Here is a 19,070-nt window from a genome sequence, read left to right as displayed (position 1 = left end):
CAGTCATTTAAGATTAGCTAGTAAATAACAATTAGTTAATGTTGTTCATGAGACTAAAGTCAGTGTAAATATGATATGGCCAATATTATAGTTATTATATTAATCATTATAAGTTATTACAGCAGTGAGTTTGAACTCTCAAATCAAATCACTTCTATTGTCACATCACATGTGCAGGTACACTGGTACAGCACATGTGAGTGAAATTCATGTGAGTGAACTCTGTGTCAAATACTGAGCTTCAGTAAAGATTCAAGTTGCAGTTATTTATATGTCCTGTGACCTTACATCTTCACTCAAAGACAAGTTTCTTTGACAGTGTATATGTAGATGTATCATATATAAGAGACAAATGTTGTTCCTTCAGTATGTTGGCATTACTAAATTTGGCTAAATGCTTACATATATGTATTGTAAGAGCCATATGAGTTGCTCTTTTTTGACTAAGTGGGTTTGTTTAAATGGACTCACTGTATTAGTGCATGGGTGTGGGGCGTGTCTCATGGGTGTGTTAGATGATAAATGTGGTTGCACTCACCTGTTCACCGCACCTGATGTTGATGAGCAGAAAGGTCGGGCGAGCATGAGGCAAAACCTTCTGTTGACTGCAGCTTGAATGATTTTGATGTATTTTGACTGTAACTTGATGGTTTTTGTATATTTATGCACTAATTGATGCCATAGGCCAAGTTGTTATTTGGTAGTGATGGCCAAATGAAGCTTTCTGAAGCATTGAAGCTTGTATTGTAAAACGGTTCATTACGCAAAGCTTTTCAACACAGTCCTCTCTGGTGACATCTGGTGGCCAAAAATATGAAGAACAGCTTAAATCCACAAAATAAAACCAACTGCTTCATAATGATTGCCCACTCTACAGAGTGGAATTCTGTCTGATATTGGGCCTCCATTGTGTTGCTCTAAACGTGTATTTTTTGTGGTGCCAAAAATGTTGTTTATTTCTTTAATAAATAATTTTGACCAGTAAACCTTCCTTGTTTAAACATGCACCATGGTTTGGTCTTTCTTTGCTTGTGACTTCCTGATGTTGGTAAATACAATAATTGAAAAATACCACGTTACATATAATATACATATAATAATGTACAACACATTATGGAGTATGCTTCTGCTGTGAGGTCCTGCCTCCATGTACTTGTGCAGTTAATCGCTAGACGGGTATTTTTATAAATAAAATTATGGAGATTTTCCTATACATATTTTTGACCTGGGGGTAGACTTGATTGTGAATTGGGAAGGGAAAATGCTTATGAACTTGCAAATTAAAAACATGATGCATTTAAGGTAACTCTTTTCCATTTGTATTTAAAAAGAAAATTAGTTCCACTGTGCGATGGCCGAACTTGTTCCTTTTTGTGGAGATAATTTCTCCTGCCTTCAGGAAAATCCCTTCACATGGCACACAAGAGGCTGGAATGCAGAGAAACTGGTAGAGATGCAGTTATACAGTCTACCTGGGCCCCACAAACAAGCTAAAGAGAATAAATAAATTGAATTGCTGCACATTTTGCAGACTAGCAGTTTAAGATTATTTAAAACATAAAATATATCTTTTTATAACATTAACTGTAATGAGTCAAATTTAAGTCTTTCTAAAGTTATTAAATGATATTTATATTATAAAAAGCAGATTTTTGACATTTTAAGTTTGTCCTGTTGTCAGATAAAATAAACACGCACAAAACAAAAGCAAACAGCTAGCACGCTGGAAAACCCACCCGACTGACCAAAATCAACTCAAAATACTTCCACACAACAGAAACTCCTCTATTCCTCGCTGGCTCCAAATCTCTCAATAGACATATCAGTGGTTCGCTATCTGTCACCATCAAAACACTCCACAAATCCCGTGAATGATTCACCTTCTTATAAACCATTGAATCAGATACCGTAGCAGTTACGTTCTAAATGAAGCTTCGGACGTCACTGATCACGTGACTCTGGCCAAACGAATCAAGCCTCGACACAGTGCTTCTGAAGCAGTGTGTTGATTTTTTTGACACACTCACCGGAGCGTCAGCTTCAAGCGGGCCATCACTATTATTTGGCATAGTAATTGGTGCCAATTGGTAATTGGCTGTGAGTCGCAGTTATTTGTTTGTGCAGTCTGTGCATTTGTTTAATAGTTAATCCCATGTGCTGATTTGTATATTGGACAGTTGCATGTGGAATAAAAGGAGCAAATGTTACAGAAGTGTATTTTATGCGTTTATTGTTGCGCGACATCTCATGTTTAGCTTGCCGCAGCCGTATGTTGGAGGAGCCGCAACAAATTGTCAACAGAAGAGTTTGTAGATTTTATTGGATTATTTATATATAAATGAGTTTTATTGATGAGAGTTTTATAGTTTGCTGTTGCCTTAGTCCACACGGCTTTTAGAGTAAGCCTGGGGCGACACAAAACAGATTTCTATTTGGAGTCTTAATCCCCTGTTAGCTTTCAGCAGTACAGCTGTATTAGGCGTTGTACTGATTTGCTTTCTAGTTATTGTGCATCAGGCGGCTGAAGCCATTGGCTTGGGAGTACCACTGCAGTTTGTGTTTAAGACAGTTTGTCTTCCTCACAGCTGACGGTATGGAGGTACATAAATACCCACAGCTAGTGTGTAAGGAAGACTAGGTTGAGTTAGTTAAGTTTAACAGGCAGATTAGTGGGGGATATTGCTCCTGTTAATTGTGTGTGTGTGTGTCCAAGGTTTTATGAAGTGAATGTCATCAAATTGATGCTTTGGAATGAAGCTGTGTGGCAAAGGTGCAGTTCAGCGTTTGGATTTTGTAATGTTTTGAAGAAACATGGAGACACACCAATTAATGCAATGTGTTGATGTGGATGGAAAGAAAAGACTGATTTGTATATTGGACAGTTGCATGTGGACTAAAAGGAGCAAATGTTACAGAAGTAATAATAATAATACTACATTTTATTTAAAATAGCGCCTTTCAAAGCACCCAAGGACACTGTACAATGAATAAAAACACAAAAACTGGAATATACACAGCAATAAGAATAACAGATAAAACTTACAGAGGTTTAGACATAAGCAATTTTAAACAGATGAGTTTTGAGAGTGGACTTAAAAAGAGGGAATGAACTAATATTTCTGAGGTCAGGGGATAAGGAATTCCAAAGTCGAGGGGCAGAGCAACTAAAAGCCCTGCCCCCCATTGTAATCAGACGAGCGGAAGGAACAGAGAGAAAAGGAGAAGATGAAGATCTGAGGCACCGGGATGGGAGGTTCATCTGTACTAAATCAGAGAGGTATGGTGGAGAGAATGAATAGCCCTAAATGTATAAAGGATTATTTTAAAATGGATGCGAAATTTAACCGGGAGCCAGTGTAGCTGCTTCAGGAAGTGTATTTTATGTGTCTATTGTTGTGCATCATCTGTGTCCTCATGTTTAGCCTGCTGCGGCCGTAGGTTGGAGGAGCTGCAACATTTATAAAAACAAATGTACGAGCTGTGATAACTGTGTCTGATAAAATGAAGAGTAGACTGATATATGAAATATTCCTTTATTGGGTGAGAAAATCAGACCATGTCATAACTGCTTTAAGTCATACAGAATAGATATCAGAGCCTTAAACAGGCTGACTTCTGCTAAATGGGTCAAACTTGGCAAAAAGTATACAAACACATAACATCCTTATAGAATATGATGTAACACTATAGATCAACTTACCTCAGAATATATAAAGCATATAAACAATTACAGCAATATGATGCAACAAACACAGCAGTGCTACTAATCCAAAATACTCAAAGCTTCATAGAACTGAAACAAACATTTATTTTTAGCTCCATTCTGCTGCTGATACATACTTTAGGTTTCTGAACATTAAACTTGTTGCTGCCTTTCATAGTGTGTAACTTGAAGGCCCTGAGTACTTTCTCCGACACTGAAAACACTGGGATGATAACATTATTTGAACATTACCTAATAAGGCTGATTCAGGACAGACAATTAGTTATTTTAAATTTTTCTAGCAGTCCTTCACAAACAGGGAACAGTCTGTCTATTCTCTCCATCTGTCAGCTGCTGCTGGCTCTTCCTCCTCCTCTTCCTCACACACTGCTGAGTTTGTCCTGGTGGATCATCAGGGGTGCAAAGCCTCACAGATGATGTGCAGCAGTGGGTCCCTCAGTCTGTCCTCACTCTGGACACTTGCAGTTGTCACACATGGAAATCAAATGTGTGATAAGCTGCAGGATTCAAACACAAGTGTAACTTATAAACACATGTTCATACTTTTATTCCACAATCAGAGAGAAAAGGTTGCAAGGACAACTGCTCATCAGTGGTGCAAAGAATATACATGGATACAGATGTGCACAATGCAATCAGAGAAAAGGCTGACTACTTTTTTTTTTTTTACATATATATGCCAAGATACCTGTGTTTGGAAAAATGAACAGTGAAAACATAGCAAAAAGGAAAACAGATCCTTCAGGCTGGCTGGAACAAAATAACTGATGTTTTATTTGCAAAGTATTCCATGAATATTTTTGTTGTTACATGTTACTTTTATGTGAAATCAATAAACTGTTATTTAAGCAATGGCATCAATTTCAGTTTTTTAAACACACACATTAAAACATTGAATTTGTGCAAAACTTATTTACATGGTAAGTATTTAAAAATCCATGCCTAGCATACTGACATACATTTAGACAATAACACAACTGAATGAAGAACATGACAAATGGTATTTTGGATGTTACAAAAGCACAATGTCACTTATGATTTTAAAACGATTTAGTGATTTACTTTATAATTTTGATAAACAATTTTGTTGAATATGAATAGTAATATAGTAGTATAATTAAACAGTATTATTAACATTCAACATTTGCAATGAATTAGAATGATCAATAACTGGAACTCAACAATCAGCACTCAAGTACCAGTTCTGTAATCAAGTTTTGTCAAGGAAGAAATGCAACTGTAGTGGCCTCAGCTGCAGGTCATTTTCCATAAGTTGTACTGGCACTGGTGTCTTGGGAAAAGTCCATCTTGTCACACTTAACCCATTTTTTAACTAATGGTGTTTTCTGGTAATTTCACAACATACATGCTACTGCAAGCAGTTGGTTGATATTGTAAACATGTGACATGGTAATGATGCTATCAAAAAGTTTGTTCTGTTTTATCCTCCTAATGACTCGCTCCACATGTACCCTGAGTCTGGCTATGGCCTGCGTCTCCTTAACCTGGTATGCTGGCATCTGCTTCTGCTTAGATAGAAAAGGTGGGCGGTACACTTTGCATTTACAACAATCGGTGATGTCTTCAGTCAACTTCTCAGCAATGCCTGATTGTTTGAATAGTTCCTTGTCACTAACCGAACCAGCATACAGATTAGAGATGAATGTCACTGGACCATGTGGAGCTATGCCAACCAGGGCTTTGATCGTACAGTGGGATTTGTACGAAGAGTACATTTCACTTTGGAGAAGTGGTGAGGATGGTGTCTGACACCTCAGCTCTGTACAGTCAAGGATCATCTGGGTGTCTGAGAAATCTTTGAATTCCTCAGGGAGGTAAGCTTGCACTTCTTCACGTGTAAGCCAGATGCATTGAGACCCCAGTGCAGTGGCAAGAAAATTTGTCCATGTTGCAATAATGCGGCTCACTGTGGACTGGTGTATGTTAAATCGGTGTGCCAGGTCCCTCTCCTTCAAACCAACTGACAGGAAAACCAGGAAAAGAAAGAACTCGTCAATTGGCTGTAGCAGCTGCCTCTGGAAGGTGAAAACAAAAGGGAAAATGTTACTCCTTAAGCTATGAACTAGTAAAATTATGCTTTTCTTGGCTAAATGTTTAGTAATGGTTATGCATACCATACTGTACTATGGGGTAAACAATGAGGTGCTGTAGTACACAGGTGTATGTATGTAAAGGATGCTGAGTCCTTTATCATACATACACCTGTGTATGTATGCTATTGTACATAATGTAATTGTACATAATACATTAACATTACACCTTTAGTTCAAACTACCAACAAACCCATAACCTACCGTTGATGTGCGTGCAGGTGTCAACACTTCTTCGTTCCTATTGGCAGCTGACTTGGCTCTTGAAACCCGGATCATTTTATAGATGCAAGGCTCAATCAAAAACCAAAATGCCATCAAATGATCATAGCTTGGAAATCTATTCACGAGAGAGACATACATCGTGCCAATCATTAATTAACATTACACACTGACATAAAAATAATGTAAACTGTGACAAATATGCTAATGGTATGCTGTATAACATAGTCTGATTAACAGTCTATTTGGTGTTGTATTTTACCTGTAGCATATTGTTGAAATACTAAAGCATCTACATGAAACATACAATCAGCAGAGAAAAAGTAAATATCTATTTTGTTTTCATTAAGACTGGAAACACTTTCGAAATTCAACTGATGGTGACCTTGGTATATTTTAAACAATTAGCTGGAATAGAGCTTAAGTGTATCTGGCATAGTATCGGATGTCAGTGTCGGAGCCAGCAAAACGCTGTAACCCAAATTCTCGCTGGACACGTAACTCCTGTATTTCCTTCCTCAGAGTCTCCACGTCTTTGGACAGGTCTTCTGCAGCTGATGCAGATATGTCCAATGCAGACGGCTCAGGGACTGAGCAGTAGTCATGATCTCTTGTAAGACTGTGCTCTTCTTGATCGTCAGCAGGAACTAGTTCAAGGCATTGCTCCGTTCTCTCCCAAACACTACGCCGCGTGGTTCAACTTTAAAGCCATTCCACTCAAAAAGTGTTGGTACAGCACCTTTAATAAGCCGCCTTCGACCATCAAGGGTTGTTGGCTCTATGAGTTGATCACTGGCAAAGTGTCTGCTGCAGACCCTGGTGTGAGAGGTAATCGTGAAATGATCCCGGCGTATGTTTACCAGCCATTGTCTTCTCAAGTCGGAATGGGTCGGAAAGCCATGAAAACTTAGTATGCCGTTAAATTTGGCTGAAGCCGAACAAAGTGGGACACAGCAATGCTCGGAGTATTTCTTCTCCTGTTTTTGAAAATGTTCTGTTTTAAATACTTTTCTCTTTATACTCATTCTGAAGTGACATTAGCATAGCTACCGATAGATAAACAAACATACCGTAAACGTCCAAGCGGTAGTATTTGGAAACGGAAATACATCACATGCCCTAGTGCAGTCCATCTCCTTTTCCTAAACTCTTTTCCTTGGCCTCAATGAAAACGTCATCGTGGGGAGGACAACTGCTAAGGACTCAGGAAAAGAGAGGAGCGGTGCTGAGAACTGGAACAGCCTTAGGCTAGGGGTATGCACGCTTGAAGTACGCACACTACGCGTACTACGTACGGTGCGTACTACAAGTACGGGAAGTGCGGAAGTGCGAGGCTTGTGAAATGGGACGGTCTAGCCTTCGTCGCGCTGTTCAGGTTGCCTAGCAACCATGATACTAACCGCGAGAAATGTTTCATACAGCTTTGTGTGACAGAAATGAAGGAGAAAAAATGTTTTGTTGTTCATTCATTTTTGTCATGACATCACTTAGATTAGTTGAGACCACAGGACTGTAAAACATGATAGTTGGGCTTCATTTCTGTACTGAACAGTCATTTCAAGATTAGTTAGTAAATAATAATTAGCTAATGTTGTTCATGAGACTAAAGTCATCTCACTGTGGTAATGTTAATATAATATGGACAATATTATATGTATTGTCAGATTATATATATATATATATATATATACACACACACATATATGAGCTTGAACTCTGGGTCAAAGATGCAAGTAGCAGTTAATTATATTTCCTATCACCTTAAATCTTCACTCAAAGACAAGTATCTCTGACAGTGTATATACAGATGTATTATATATAAGAGACAAACATTGTTCTTTCAATATGTTGGCATTACTAAATTTGGCTCAATGCTTACATATATGTGTAAAAAGAAAATGTACGAGCTGTGATAACTGTTTCTGATAGAATGAAGATCAGACTGATATATGAAATATTCCTTTATTGGGTGAGAAAATCAGAGCATGTCATAACTGCTTTAAGTCATACAGAATAGATATCAGAGCCTTAAACAGGCTGACTTCTGCTAAATGGGTCAAACTGGGCAGAAAGTACACAAACACATAACAGCCTTATAGAATATGATGTAACACTATAGATCAACTTACCTCAGAATATATAAAGCATATAAACAATTACAACAATATGATGCAACAAACACAGCAGTGCTACTAATCCAAAATACTCAAAGCTTCATAGAACTGAAACAAACATTTATTTTTAGCTCCATTCTGCTGCTGATACATACTTTAGGTTTCTGAATATTAAACTTGTTGCTGCCTTTCATAGTGTGTAACTTGAAGGCTCTGAGTACTTTCTCCCACACTGAAAACACTGGAATGATAACATTATTTGAACATTACCTAATAAGACTGATTCAGGACAGACAATTAGTTATTTTAAATGTTTCTAGCAGTCCTTCACAAACAGGGAACACACTGTCTATTCTCTCCATCTGTCAGCTGCTGCTGGCTCTTCCTCCTCCTCTTCCTCACACACTGCTGAGTTTGTCCTGGTGGATCATCAGGGGTGCAAAGCCTCACAGATGATGTGCAGCAGTGGGTCCCTCAGTCTGTCCTCACTCTGGACACTTGCAGTTGTCACACATGGAAATCAAATGTGTGATAAGCTGCAGGATTCAAACACAAGTGTAACTTATAAACACATGTTCATACTTTTATTCCACAATCAGAGAGAAAGAAACAGAGAGAGAGTGCAGGACAGACAGACAGGTGACAGTCTCAGGTGTATACACTGCTACAAAACAGCACAAAAGAAGGAGGATTTAGTGTTTGTGTTATTACGAGTGCTAAACAAGAAGAGTTCCAGATGGTCCAGTGGACACATGTGTGACTCCTGTGATTAAAGCATCTTTCTTTCAGCTTAACGAGTGAACCGTCAGCTCGTTCAAACACACGTTAAAGTCCGTTTGGCTCGACACCACCGAACAGAGGCAGCAATATAACATAGCTAACATTAACAGTGCAGTGAATCCTGCTTGTGCCGTGATATTCAGGACTGCAAACCGAGCAGCATCACTGACTTTCAGCTTGTTGTGTTTGTGGATATATGACTGACTTTAATTATCCATAAAATCATCACATTCTCTGTAAGATTAAGGTCAGCTATATATATATTTAGAAGTAGAGGCTTTAAAACCAAGCTGACACTGAAAGTACAAACATCACTAATGTCACATAACTTTGCCGACATGTGGCCAACAGTAATGTTTTAATGTTCTTAAACATTCGCACATAAATAAGTGACATAATATTCAGTACTTACTTTTGACAGTTCACTCTTCAGCCGCTCCCTTTCTGCCGTATTTTGCGGCAAAATTATCCACACCCACCGCCGCGCTATGAATTGTGGGATATATGGGACCACGAAGCGTGCACCGGACCACGCTTGATATTTGCGGAAAGCGACGGCGCATTTGGAGTATGCATTTGAAGTGCACTTTGAATTGGGACAGCCGTCGTCGCGTGGCGGTGACGTATTCGCACTTGAAATGCGTACTTCAAGCGTGCATACCCTGAATTGGGACACAGCCTTACACTCGTCTCTCTGTACCAATGTCACACCGGATGTCCGGCTGTTGAAACTACATTGTGCTGAAGATGGACTACAAAACAAACATCTTATTTCGTAACAATGTGTTCTAACCCTGTTGTTTTATGGAGGTCATATAAACGAGAACAGTCTGTTAAAAATATTGCTTCATTATTAAGTTTGAATTTTAAAAAAGAAGGAACAGTTAGGGTCAGATTTACTAACATCTGCAGCAGCTCAAACACGTCTTTTGATGTTAAAGAGCTGCTAGATTTACTGAAGAGACTGTCCTAAAACTCTCCAGTCAGTCCTCAAGCTGTTTTGAGGTGAGCCCCACTTATTTTTCCTACAAAATACAGTTTATATGAAGCTGAAATTAATTATGCTTTTTATTTTTTAATAGTGCACACAGCTAACTCTCTGCTGAATATGTAAAACATAAAAGTGTTACTGTGTTACATGCCTGAATGTTGCTCATGGTCTGATGGGAAATAATGTTTTCTGTTCTTTAACACATCGAACAATCAGCTGTTCACAGCTGCTCTCAAGCTGAGTTTTACTGAACTGGAGTGGCTTCTTCATAGAGAGGTTAAAGCACACTGTTAGTAGATCGTCCTGCAATTGTGACATCACAATAATTTGCCTCGCTTTATAAACCTGTCACTTCTGTAACATATAAAATTAAATACATAATACAATAAGTACTTTGTGAAGGACTTGCTGACATCTTGGCTGAATACATGCTAAAATATGATTGTGTTCTTATTGTTGGCAGGGGCGGATCTAGAAGGGTGGCATGGGGTGGCAAGTGCCACCCTAAAATGATCCCTTGCCACCCCCCAAGTGCCACCCCAGTTTTGCATATGATGGTGTTGTTTATTAAAATAAGATAGCATTAACAGTTTGAGCGTAGTTACAGTCAGCAGTGAATATAAATGCTAAAACTGAATATAATGGATAGTGTCGTCCCCCCTTCCCCCCTCCACCATCAACAAATGGTGCAGCCCATAGTGGACCGCTTTTTTTCTTGTTTTCAGTAGCAAGCGATGCTTATGATTGTGCCAGAGCACATTCTGAACAACACCATGGGAATTTCGGATTTTACACAGGTGGGTGAATGTTACACTCTGGAAATGGAATGAAGGTGAGTGTTATTAACCCTCTGTGGTCCACGGACACGCTGCACCTCCAAATCACATGACTATTTTAAACTTACATAGCAACAAGCTGCAGCTACGCTGAGTCTCTGTTTCAGCCCAAATTTCAGACTTCAAAGTTTTTAAATTTTAATTACAGGCCAGTAAATCCAGAGTTATGATAATATATATAAGCCATGCTTTGTTCTAAATACTGTTGTCACGTTTTTGTGTATGTGCGTTTTTAGCGTTTTATAAGGACAGCGCGAAAACAGTTAAGAAAGGAAAAAAAGCCACCGCTTTCCTATCGGTGTTAAAATGCACCATGTCAACCAATTTTTTATTTTTATTTTTTTAAAGTCAACACGTGGGATTTGGTCGTTTAGGAAGAGGGAGAGTTTTGGGAGTGACGGTAACGGCAGCGAGAGAGAGCGAGTGAGAGAGAGAGTTTTTAGATGTGGCCGATTTGTGACTGTTTAGTGTGAAGTGTACAGTTAGTGTGTTGTGTTGTCTTGTGTAGCTGTTCTGTTGTGTAGTCGTTTTGTTTTGTGTGTCATTGAGGGCACTAATGAATGTCACAAAGGCACATTTGCAACGTAAACACTGTCACTACGTAGAAAACCAGCGGAGTGATACACCTCCTGTTGTCAGGCCTGCAGGTTTGTCCCTGTGCTGTTCTCCTGTCTTTTGATGGACAAACTTTTTTTTAACTGGCAAACATCATTTGTGGGGCATCTTATTGCAAAACCTGATTGTTCTCTCATTTTAGTTTTACTAATATTTTTAAATGGTTGCATAAAATGAAAACAAAAGGCAGGTGTATTGGCTGCATTTTTAAATAAATAGTTCTATATGTTTACAAAATGTACAATTTATATTTGCATTTCAAGTTAGAAAAAATGACTCAACATGTCTGTGACTTTTTTTTATAGTAAAAAAACTACTAGCATTTTAAGTTCTTTGTGTGATTTCAGATCAGTAATACTAATGCAGTATGTCAGTGAAAAAAAAAACAACTAAATTCAGTTGAGCTGAAAAGATACCAAACAAGGCAAGGGGGAAAAAACTAAAATGAAACAATTTCAGGGTGAAATACAAACGTAAACTCAAAAGGAGTCAAAATGGCCGGTTGTATTTCAGACCTCAGTGGGTTGATCCAAGAAATCATGAAAAATTAGGTTTAAATTTTTGTTCATGACAGTGCAGATTTCTGACATTTTGTGTAATTTAAGCATCTAACAATGTGATTGTTTTCTAACAAAAAACAGTGTGAAACTTAAGTTAGACTTGTGTTTGTAAATGAACTGCCCCAAGTTGTGTAGCTTTCTGGATTTTATACTTGTTGGGCTACATATATATTTATTATACAGGCTATACAGTACATACATAAAAAATGTGAGTTTTGATTCTAACTAAAGTGTTTAATTATGTGGGCTACAGAGAATAATTAAGTTATAGAAAATATTTATATGAAAAATGTATATACTTATCGCAATTGAATCATTTTAACCATATGTAACCACCTGCATATGTGTTTGGGGGGAGGGGGGAGGCTTTGATTTTGCCACCCCATTTGATTTCTTTGCCACCCTCATGCCACCTTAAGAAAATTTCTCTAGATCCGCCCCTGATTGTTGGGGGTTTTAATATCCATGTGTGTTGTCCTGATATGCCCATGGCAAAGGGCTTTTAAAGCCTTATTGATTCTTTTAATGTGGTGCAATGTGTGACCGGTCCTACACATGAATGTGGACACACACTTGATCTTGTTTTATCTCATGTTGTGTTTTCTTTTTGTTTTTTATGTAGAGATCTCTGATGATGTGTTTTCTGGCCACAGTCCTGTGCTGTTTGAAGTTCCTCTTGCCTTTACCTCTGTTAAACCTCACGCTGCTGCTCGGCGCTGTCGACTGATTAAAATCCAGGCATTCTAACACTAAAGCGCAGGCTGAACGACACGACCCGAGCTGTCCGACATGAGTGCCGTCGAGCTGGGCACACGTGGAAAAAGGACAATTTACAAGTGTCATTACAGATGCTAAAGGACTGTTAGCGTCAATATGTATGTATATATATACATATGTAAGTATATATGTGTGTATATATATATGTATACACATATATATATATAGACCAAGTATAGATAGATAGCATAAGTGTAGATACTTACATGAAAACAAACATAATAACTTCATACTGTCACTGGGTTTAAACTAAAGGAGTGATCACAAGAAATCATCAGTATCAAACTGTGACAATAAAAAATGTTCATTAAAGCAATCAAGAATGGGATGAGTTTGATGTGAATCTTTGGTAATGCATGGGGGAAGCACTGTGCCCATTTTAACAACAACTAAGGATTTTATTCTTTTCTGGATGCAATACCTTGGCCTCCAGTAACACTATATGGAATCTTAGAGTCATTTTGACCAGGACTTCTCCTTTAATGGAAATATAAAGCAAATATTTAAGACTGCTTTCTTCCATTGCTGCAATATCTTTTAAATCAGAAATATCCTGTCTCAGAGTGATGCTGCATTCATGCGTTCATGCATTTATTACTTGTAGTCGGGAATATTGTAATTCATTATTATCAGGATGTTCTTTTTTGCTGGACAAAGGCAGGATGCGATGGCTGCTGTTTTATCTACGTGTGGATGCACATGCCCAGCTCCCAAATTGTACCCAAATACTGTACGGTCCCTCCATCCAACCATACACTTTTGGTACCATGACCACCAACTGCACATGCTCCACCGAGGTTTCACTATGAATGACAACATCATCCAGGTAGCAAACAGCATATGCAGTGTGAGGACGCAGCTATCGCTACAAGAGGTTCTGAAAAATGCCCGGGGCTTCAGACAAGCCTAACAGAAGTGTGACGAATGGTACAAACCATACAGAGTAGAGAAGGCTGTTTTTGTCTTTGGACTCTGCAGACAAGGGAATCTGCCAGTAGGCGTTAGTTAAATCCAACATCATAAAAACAAGCAGTGCTTATACAGTCAGGTCAACCCGGGGCATGGGATAAGCATCAAACCATGAGACCTTCGCTTTGTGACAATCATCACAGAACCGTATAAAACCCTGCGCTCACTTCTTAATTACCACCTTAAAGACAACCGGCCCCTCTCAACAGCTGGGACAAATCATATGGCAAACAGATAGGAGACCAAACACTGAGGAACAAATCCTCATTTCATCCTATGATAACAGCATTTTCCCCATTTCAGCCAATTCCTTTTGCACAATTTGTCTCTTGTGCTCAGGCAACCTGTAGGGCCATGAACGCACTTTCACACCAGGCTGCGTTTCAAATTGGTGCTGCATGAGAGTCTTGCAGATGGTCGGGGGAATGAACACATCTGCAAACTACTGTTGCAATGCAGGAACATCTGCTTTATTGGAATGTGTGAGATGTTAATCACAAAGCATCTTAAACACACTGTCTGAAAACTTCATGCCCACATCTTGTTTTTAAGAAAACTCAAACATCTTTTTCTTAAGATCATTTCAGGGTTTTTAATGAGCTGCATGAACCGTGCCGAGAGCAGCCAAGTCTCCTCCTCTGATAAACCTCCACATGTACCACTAAAAACATTTAAATTAGTTTGAATCTGAAATAATGGCTCAAACTACTTGCTGTGAGACCATTTCTTTATTTTTCACATCAAACCGTTTAATAAGATAAACTTTACACAGAGTTCATCAAATATAACTAACGCTTAAACATGATCAGGATTTCATAATACAAACTTCAGATCAACAGGAAAACAGCTGCAGAACATGTGGATCAAAATGAATTCATTAAAAAACAACGTGGACAAACAAAGGATACAGTAAATACACTAAAGTGAAAGGAGGAGCCAAAAATAGATGTTTAATAGGATTTGAATTAACTAAAAGTAGTCACCTGTGATCTTTAAAATGGTCCTGATGTGTGCTGCTGTTTTTAACTTTTAACAGTTCTTTGCTGCCACTGTGAATATTGTGTTCCTTCCCTAATTAAATTAAGGTTACAGAGCCTCACTGCTCCATCTTCTGGTAAAAAAAAAATGGTATTACATGGAAGTACAGCCCAAAACCAGTTCAGCTTGAGTTTCTTTTTTCTGGACACAAAGTCACAGCAGCTGTTGTTTCAAAGCTGGTGGACAGATTTAGCTCATTTTGGAAGTTTTAAGAGCAACTGCTTTGTAATAATTTGCAGTTTTGGGAGAAAAAGGATTTAAGAGAAGATTCTACCACAGCAGAATATTAAATATGAATGAAGAATTGAAATTTAACTGAGTTGAAAAATGCAATGAAAACATAAAAAATAAGTTAATTTTGGAAAAGCTAAAAAAGCTCAAATAAAAGAAATGATTTACATATCCATATGTGATTTTTGATAGAATACCAGTTTGGTTAAACAAAGAGAAAAAAGACATTCCTACTATACATTCCTTCCTATACATGCAGCTTCCTAAACGTAACATTCAGGATTATTCACTGCAGCTCCAGAAATCAGAGCTACCTCATCAGATCCAAGTGTGACATCAGCTGACACTCTTTACAGGAGATTCCATCTGAACTCTGTGGAGCCTGATCTCAAGGTTTTTAAGTCTGACCCTGAAACCAGAAGAGGATCTTTCTCTCTCTTCAGATTCATTGTGATCCAGTGATTTCAGTCCTGCATGATCAGGCTGATGTTTGCACAGAGCAGATAATGAAGTGAATGTTTTTGCACATTGGTAACAGTGAAACAGTTTATTTACAGCGTGGAATCGTTTGTGTTCGGAGTATGAACTGAGATTCCTGAAGCTCTTGTCACACTGGTCACAGCTGAAGTTCACTTCCATGTGTGTACGTTCATGTTTGTTACGATAACCTGATTGTGAGAAGCTTTTGTCACAGTGTCTGCACTTGTATGGTGTCTCTCCTGTGTGGATTCACTTATGCTTTGTCTATAAGCTCACATGCAGTGGTGAAGGATGACACACACTGGTCACAGATGTGCTTTTTGACCCCACTGTGGAAGAGTTCATGTATTTTTAATGTACTTGGTGTGTGGAAGCCTCTCCCACATTCTTTGCAATAGTTCATTTTGTCTCCAGTGTGTCTACGTTGATGTGGTTTTAGGTCCCGTTGATGATTGGAAGTTTTTTCACAAAGGTCACAGAGAAACTCTTTCACACCCCCACAGTGACAACAGGGTTGAGAACTGGATCCATCTGTGTTGCTCTGCTTTTTTTATTTTTATCCTGAATGTTGCCTGAAACAAAGAGCATCTCTGCCAACGTCCAATTACATTTTACTGTTTACATTATAACACTCAGATTACTGGGCGAAAACGACTCCATGAGTTTACTGATGAGACTTGTTCCAAACAATCAGGTTAAAAATACAGGATAAAAAGATAAATACATACCTCACAGTAACTGCACTTGTAGAGTTACTTTCTTGTGTGGATCTATCGGTGTTTATTAAGCTTATGTGGAGATTTAAAAGTCTTCTCACACAGGTCACATTGGTAAGGTCTCTCCTCAGTGTGGCTAAACATGTGTTGTTGTAACTGTGCATCTGTTGTAAACAGTTTTCCACACTGATCACAGCAGTAAACATCATTTCCAGTGTGAGTCCGTAGGTGAATATTTCGGTAGTGTTTTTCACTGAAACTTTTTCCACAAAAGTTGCAGCTGTACGCCTTAATTCCAGAGTGGGTAACTAGATGCTTCTGTAAGTTTCGACGTTGAGCAAAAGCTTTACCACACAAGTCACAGTAGTGTGCTTTAACTACACTGTGGATGAGTTGGTGTTTTTTTAAGCCCTCACGATATGTAAAAGACTTTCCACACAAGTCACAGCTGTACGCTTTAACTCCACTGTGGATGAGTTGGTGTCTTTTTTAAGTCTCCAGCCTCGGTAAAAGACTTTCCACCCAAGTCACAGCTGTAAGGTTTAACTCCCCTGTGGATGAGTTGGTGTTTTTTTAAGTCTCCAGCCCGGGTAAAAGGCTTTCCACACAAGTCACAGCTGTAAGGTTTAAATCTACTGTGGATGAGTTGGTGTTTTTTTAAACCTCCAGCCCGGGTAAAAGACTTCCCACACAACTCACAGCTGTAAGGTTTAAATCCACTGTGGATGAGTTGGTGTGTTTTTAAGTGTCCAGCCCGGGTAAAATACTTCCCACACTCATCACAGCTGTATGGTTTAACTCCACTGTGGATGAGTTGGTGTGTTTTTAAGTGTCCAGCCCGGGTAAAAGACTTCCCACACAACTCACAGCTGTAAGGTTTAAATCCACTGTGGATGAGTTGGTGTGTTTTTAAGCTTCCAGCCTGGGTAAAAGATTTCTCACACAAATCACAGCTGTAAGGTCGAACTCCACTGTGGATGAGTTGGTGTCTTTTTAAGTCTCCACCCCAGGTAAAATACTTCCCACACTCATCACAGCTGTAAGGTTTAAATCTACTGTGGATGAGTCGATGTCTTTGTAGGCCTACAGCCCGGGTAAAAGACTTTCCACACAAGTCACAGGTGTAAAGTTTAATTCCACTGTGGATGAGTTGGTGTGTTTTTAAGTGTCCAGCCCGGGTAAAAGACTTTCCACACAACTCACAGCTGTAAGGTTTAAATCTACTGTGGAGGAATTGGTGTGTTTTTAAGCTTTCAGCCCGAGTAAAAGACTTTCCACATAAGTCACAGCTGTAAGGTTTAACTCCACTGTGGATGAGTTGGTGTCTTTTTAAGTCTCCACCCCGGGTAAAATCCTTCCCACACTCATCACAGCTGTATGTTTTCTCTCCCTTTCTTCTGTGAGGTTTGTCGGCCTCCTGAGAGCGCTGACTTCTCGCTCCATGTTGGTCCTGCAGTGACAGAGATACAAACAGAGGCAGTGAGTGAAATGCAGTCGTGGAACAAACTGTAACTCCCTCCATCAGTGGAATCAAACATGTCAACAAACACATTGTAGGTGTGTTACCATCAGTTTCTGGTGATAGTATCACATTTCAATGATGTGCTACAATGACAGTCGTAATGAAAAATACATATTGAAGAAATATTGATAAGTGGAGAAAATATTTTACTCATAAAACATTGTGAGTTCAATTTTTGATATTGTTGTTTCAATGTGTGCCGATAAAAAATTATGTTTGTATCTTCTTGTAACATCTGAGTTTTTTGGTTGTGAATTTAGATTCCGTGTATATGGAGGAGCCCGGGATGGAAAAGATAAAGCTGCTGTTAACATGTTTTTAAAAACCAACCAGCTGAGCACACAGTTTCAATAACAGTGTAACAGTGACATTTTTCTCACCTTTTGTGTTGAAGTCATTGTTTCCTCTGTAGTGGCTGAGCTGAGTCCAAATGGCTGAAATTGTTCCTCTGTTGCTCCACCAGACTCTTCTCCTGTTACTCAGCTGTGACACAAAAAGTATATGCATTTTATCCCTGATAAAAAAAGCAGAGCAAATAAACATGACTAAACTCCTCAGTGACAACAATACCTATGAAACTTCAATGTGGAACCCGAGAAGCAGCTACAACAAGAAAGTCATCAGTTGACACAAGAACCTGAAAGGGAAAAAGCCACTGACCCCCCGCATATCACTGCCTTTACCCAGTGGATGCTACACTCTGTATATATGGACCTCTATAGATCCACAAGTCCGGCTCACACTCAATGGTAGCAGTATAAACTCAGCCACCTCAGGGCTCACAAAATTTCAAAATCCCCGGTAGCCCTTCGGGCAGGGACTCTTCAGTTTTTGGTAGATCAAAATAAATTTAAGTAGCCCAAATAAAAAAAGGAGCAATTTTTTCCTGTTTTGCTTCCGTTACAATATTATACTTTAATGTACAATATTGTAACGGAAACAAAACATTAATCAAAAAATTGTTGAAACACAAATTACAATATTGTATAAAAATTACAATCATCAACTCAAATACTTGGTTGTAATTGAACAGAAATTTCTATGAACTTGTAAGAACTGTACAACAGGAATCAGTCTGGGTCAGATCCTAAATTTGAAATTTCCACTGAAATCACAGGTAAGAGGCAAGTGGCACCAAGATCGAGGCCATTTGCTTTTTGAAGTTTGCAAAGACTGCTAAATTTTGCCAGTGGTAGTTCACTCTTTGCAACATAGTAGGCTGTTCTAAACAGATTTTTCAGGTTGATTTTTAGTATGTTATTTGCAGACTGAGCAATAATCAATTTCTTGCATTTCTCATGGGTTCTAATGGGGGCCTTTCTTAAAATTACTGGTCCCAGTAACAAAGGCACTTGTCGACTCAGAAATCGAGGGAAACCAACAA

At 38.7% G+C, this 19,070-nt stretch overlaps 2 protein-coding genes across 4 annotated transcripts in view; both read right to left on the bottom strand.

Annotated features, from left to right (window-relative positions):
• The window catches only part of LOC102078817 (zinc finger protein 665), a 1,047,781-nt gene that overhangs the window by 768,827 nt on the left and 259,884 nt on the right, over nt 1-19,070 (bottom strand). The gene's annotated exons all lie outside the window — the stretch shown is intronic.
• Nucleotides 4,471-7,305, bottom strand: LOC109200509 (uncharacterized). Of its 3 annotated transcripts, none has more exons than XR_003219212.1 (3): nt 6,443-7,305; nt 6,040-6,175; nt 4,471-5,760 (listed from the first exon to the last, which is right to left on the bottom strand). XR_003219212.1 is itself a non-coding variant. In XM_019356102.2 (3 exons), the coding sequence occupies exons 1-3, from the start codon at nt 7,166-7,168 to the stop codon at nt 5,080-5,082; spliced, it is 858 nt and encodes a 285-aa protein (XP_019211647.1). In that variant the 5' UTR covers nt 7,169-7,305; the 3' UTR covers nt 4,471-5,079. The 3 variants fall into 3 exon arrangements, 1 of the variants encoding a protein (XP_019211647.1); XR_002060678.2 differs by having other exon boundaries at nt 6,040-7,034; nt 7,128-7,305; XM_019356102.2 differs by having other exon boundaries at nt 7,128-7,305.

This window comes from Oreochromis niloticus, linkage group LG3, assembly GCF_001858045.2.
Source record: "Oreochromis niloticus isolate F11D_XX linkage group LG3, O_niloticus_UMD_NMBU, whole genome shotgun sequence".
Lineage (NCBI taxonomy): Eukaryota > Metazoa > Chordata > Actinopteri > Cichliformes > Cichlidae > Oreochromis > Oreochromis niloticus.
Note: the sequence above shows the minus strand (reverse complement) of the source record. Positions and strands in the feature narration are given on the sequence as shown.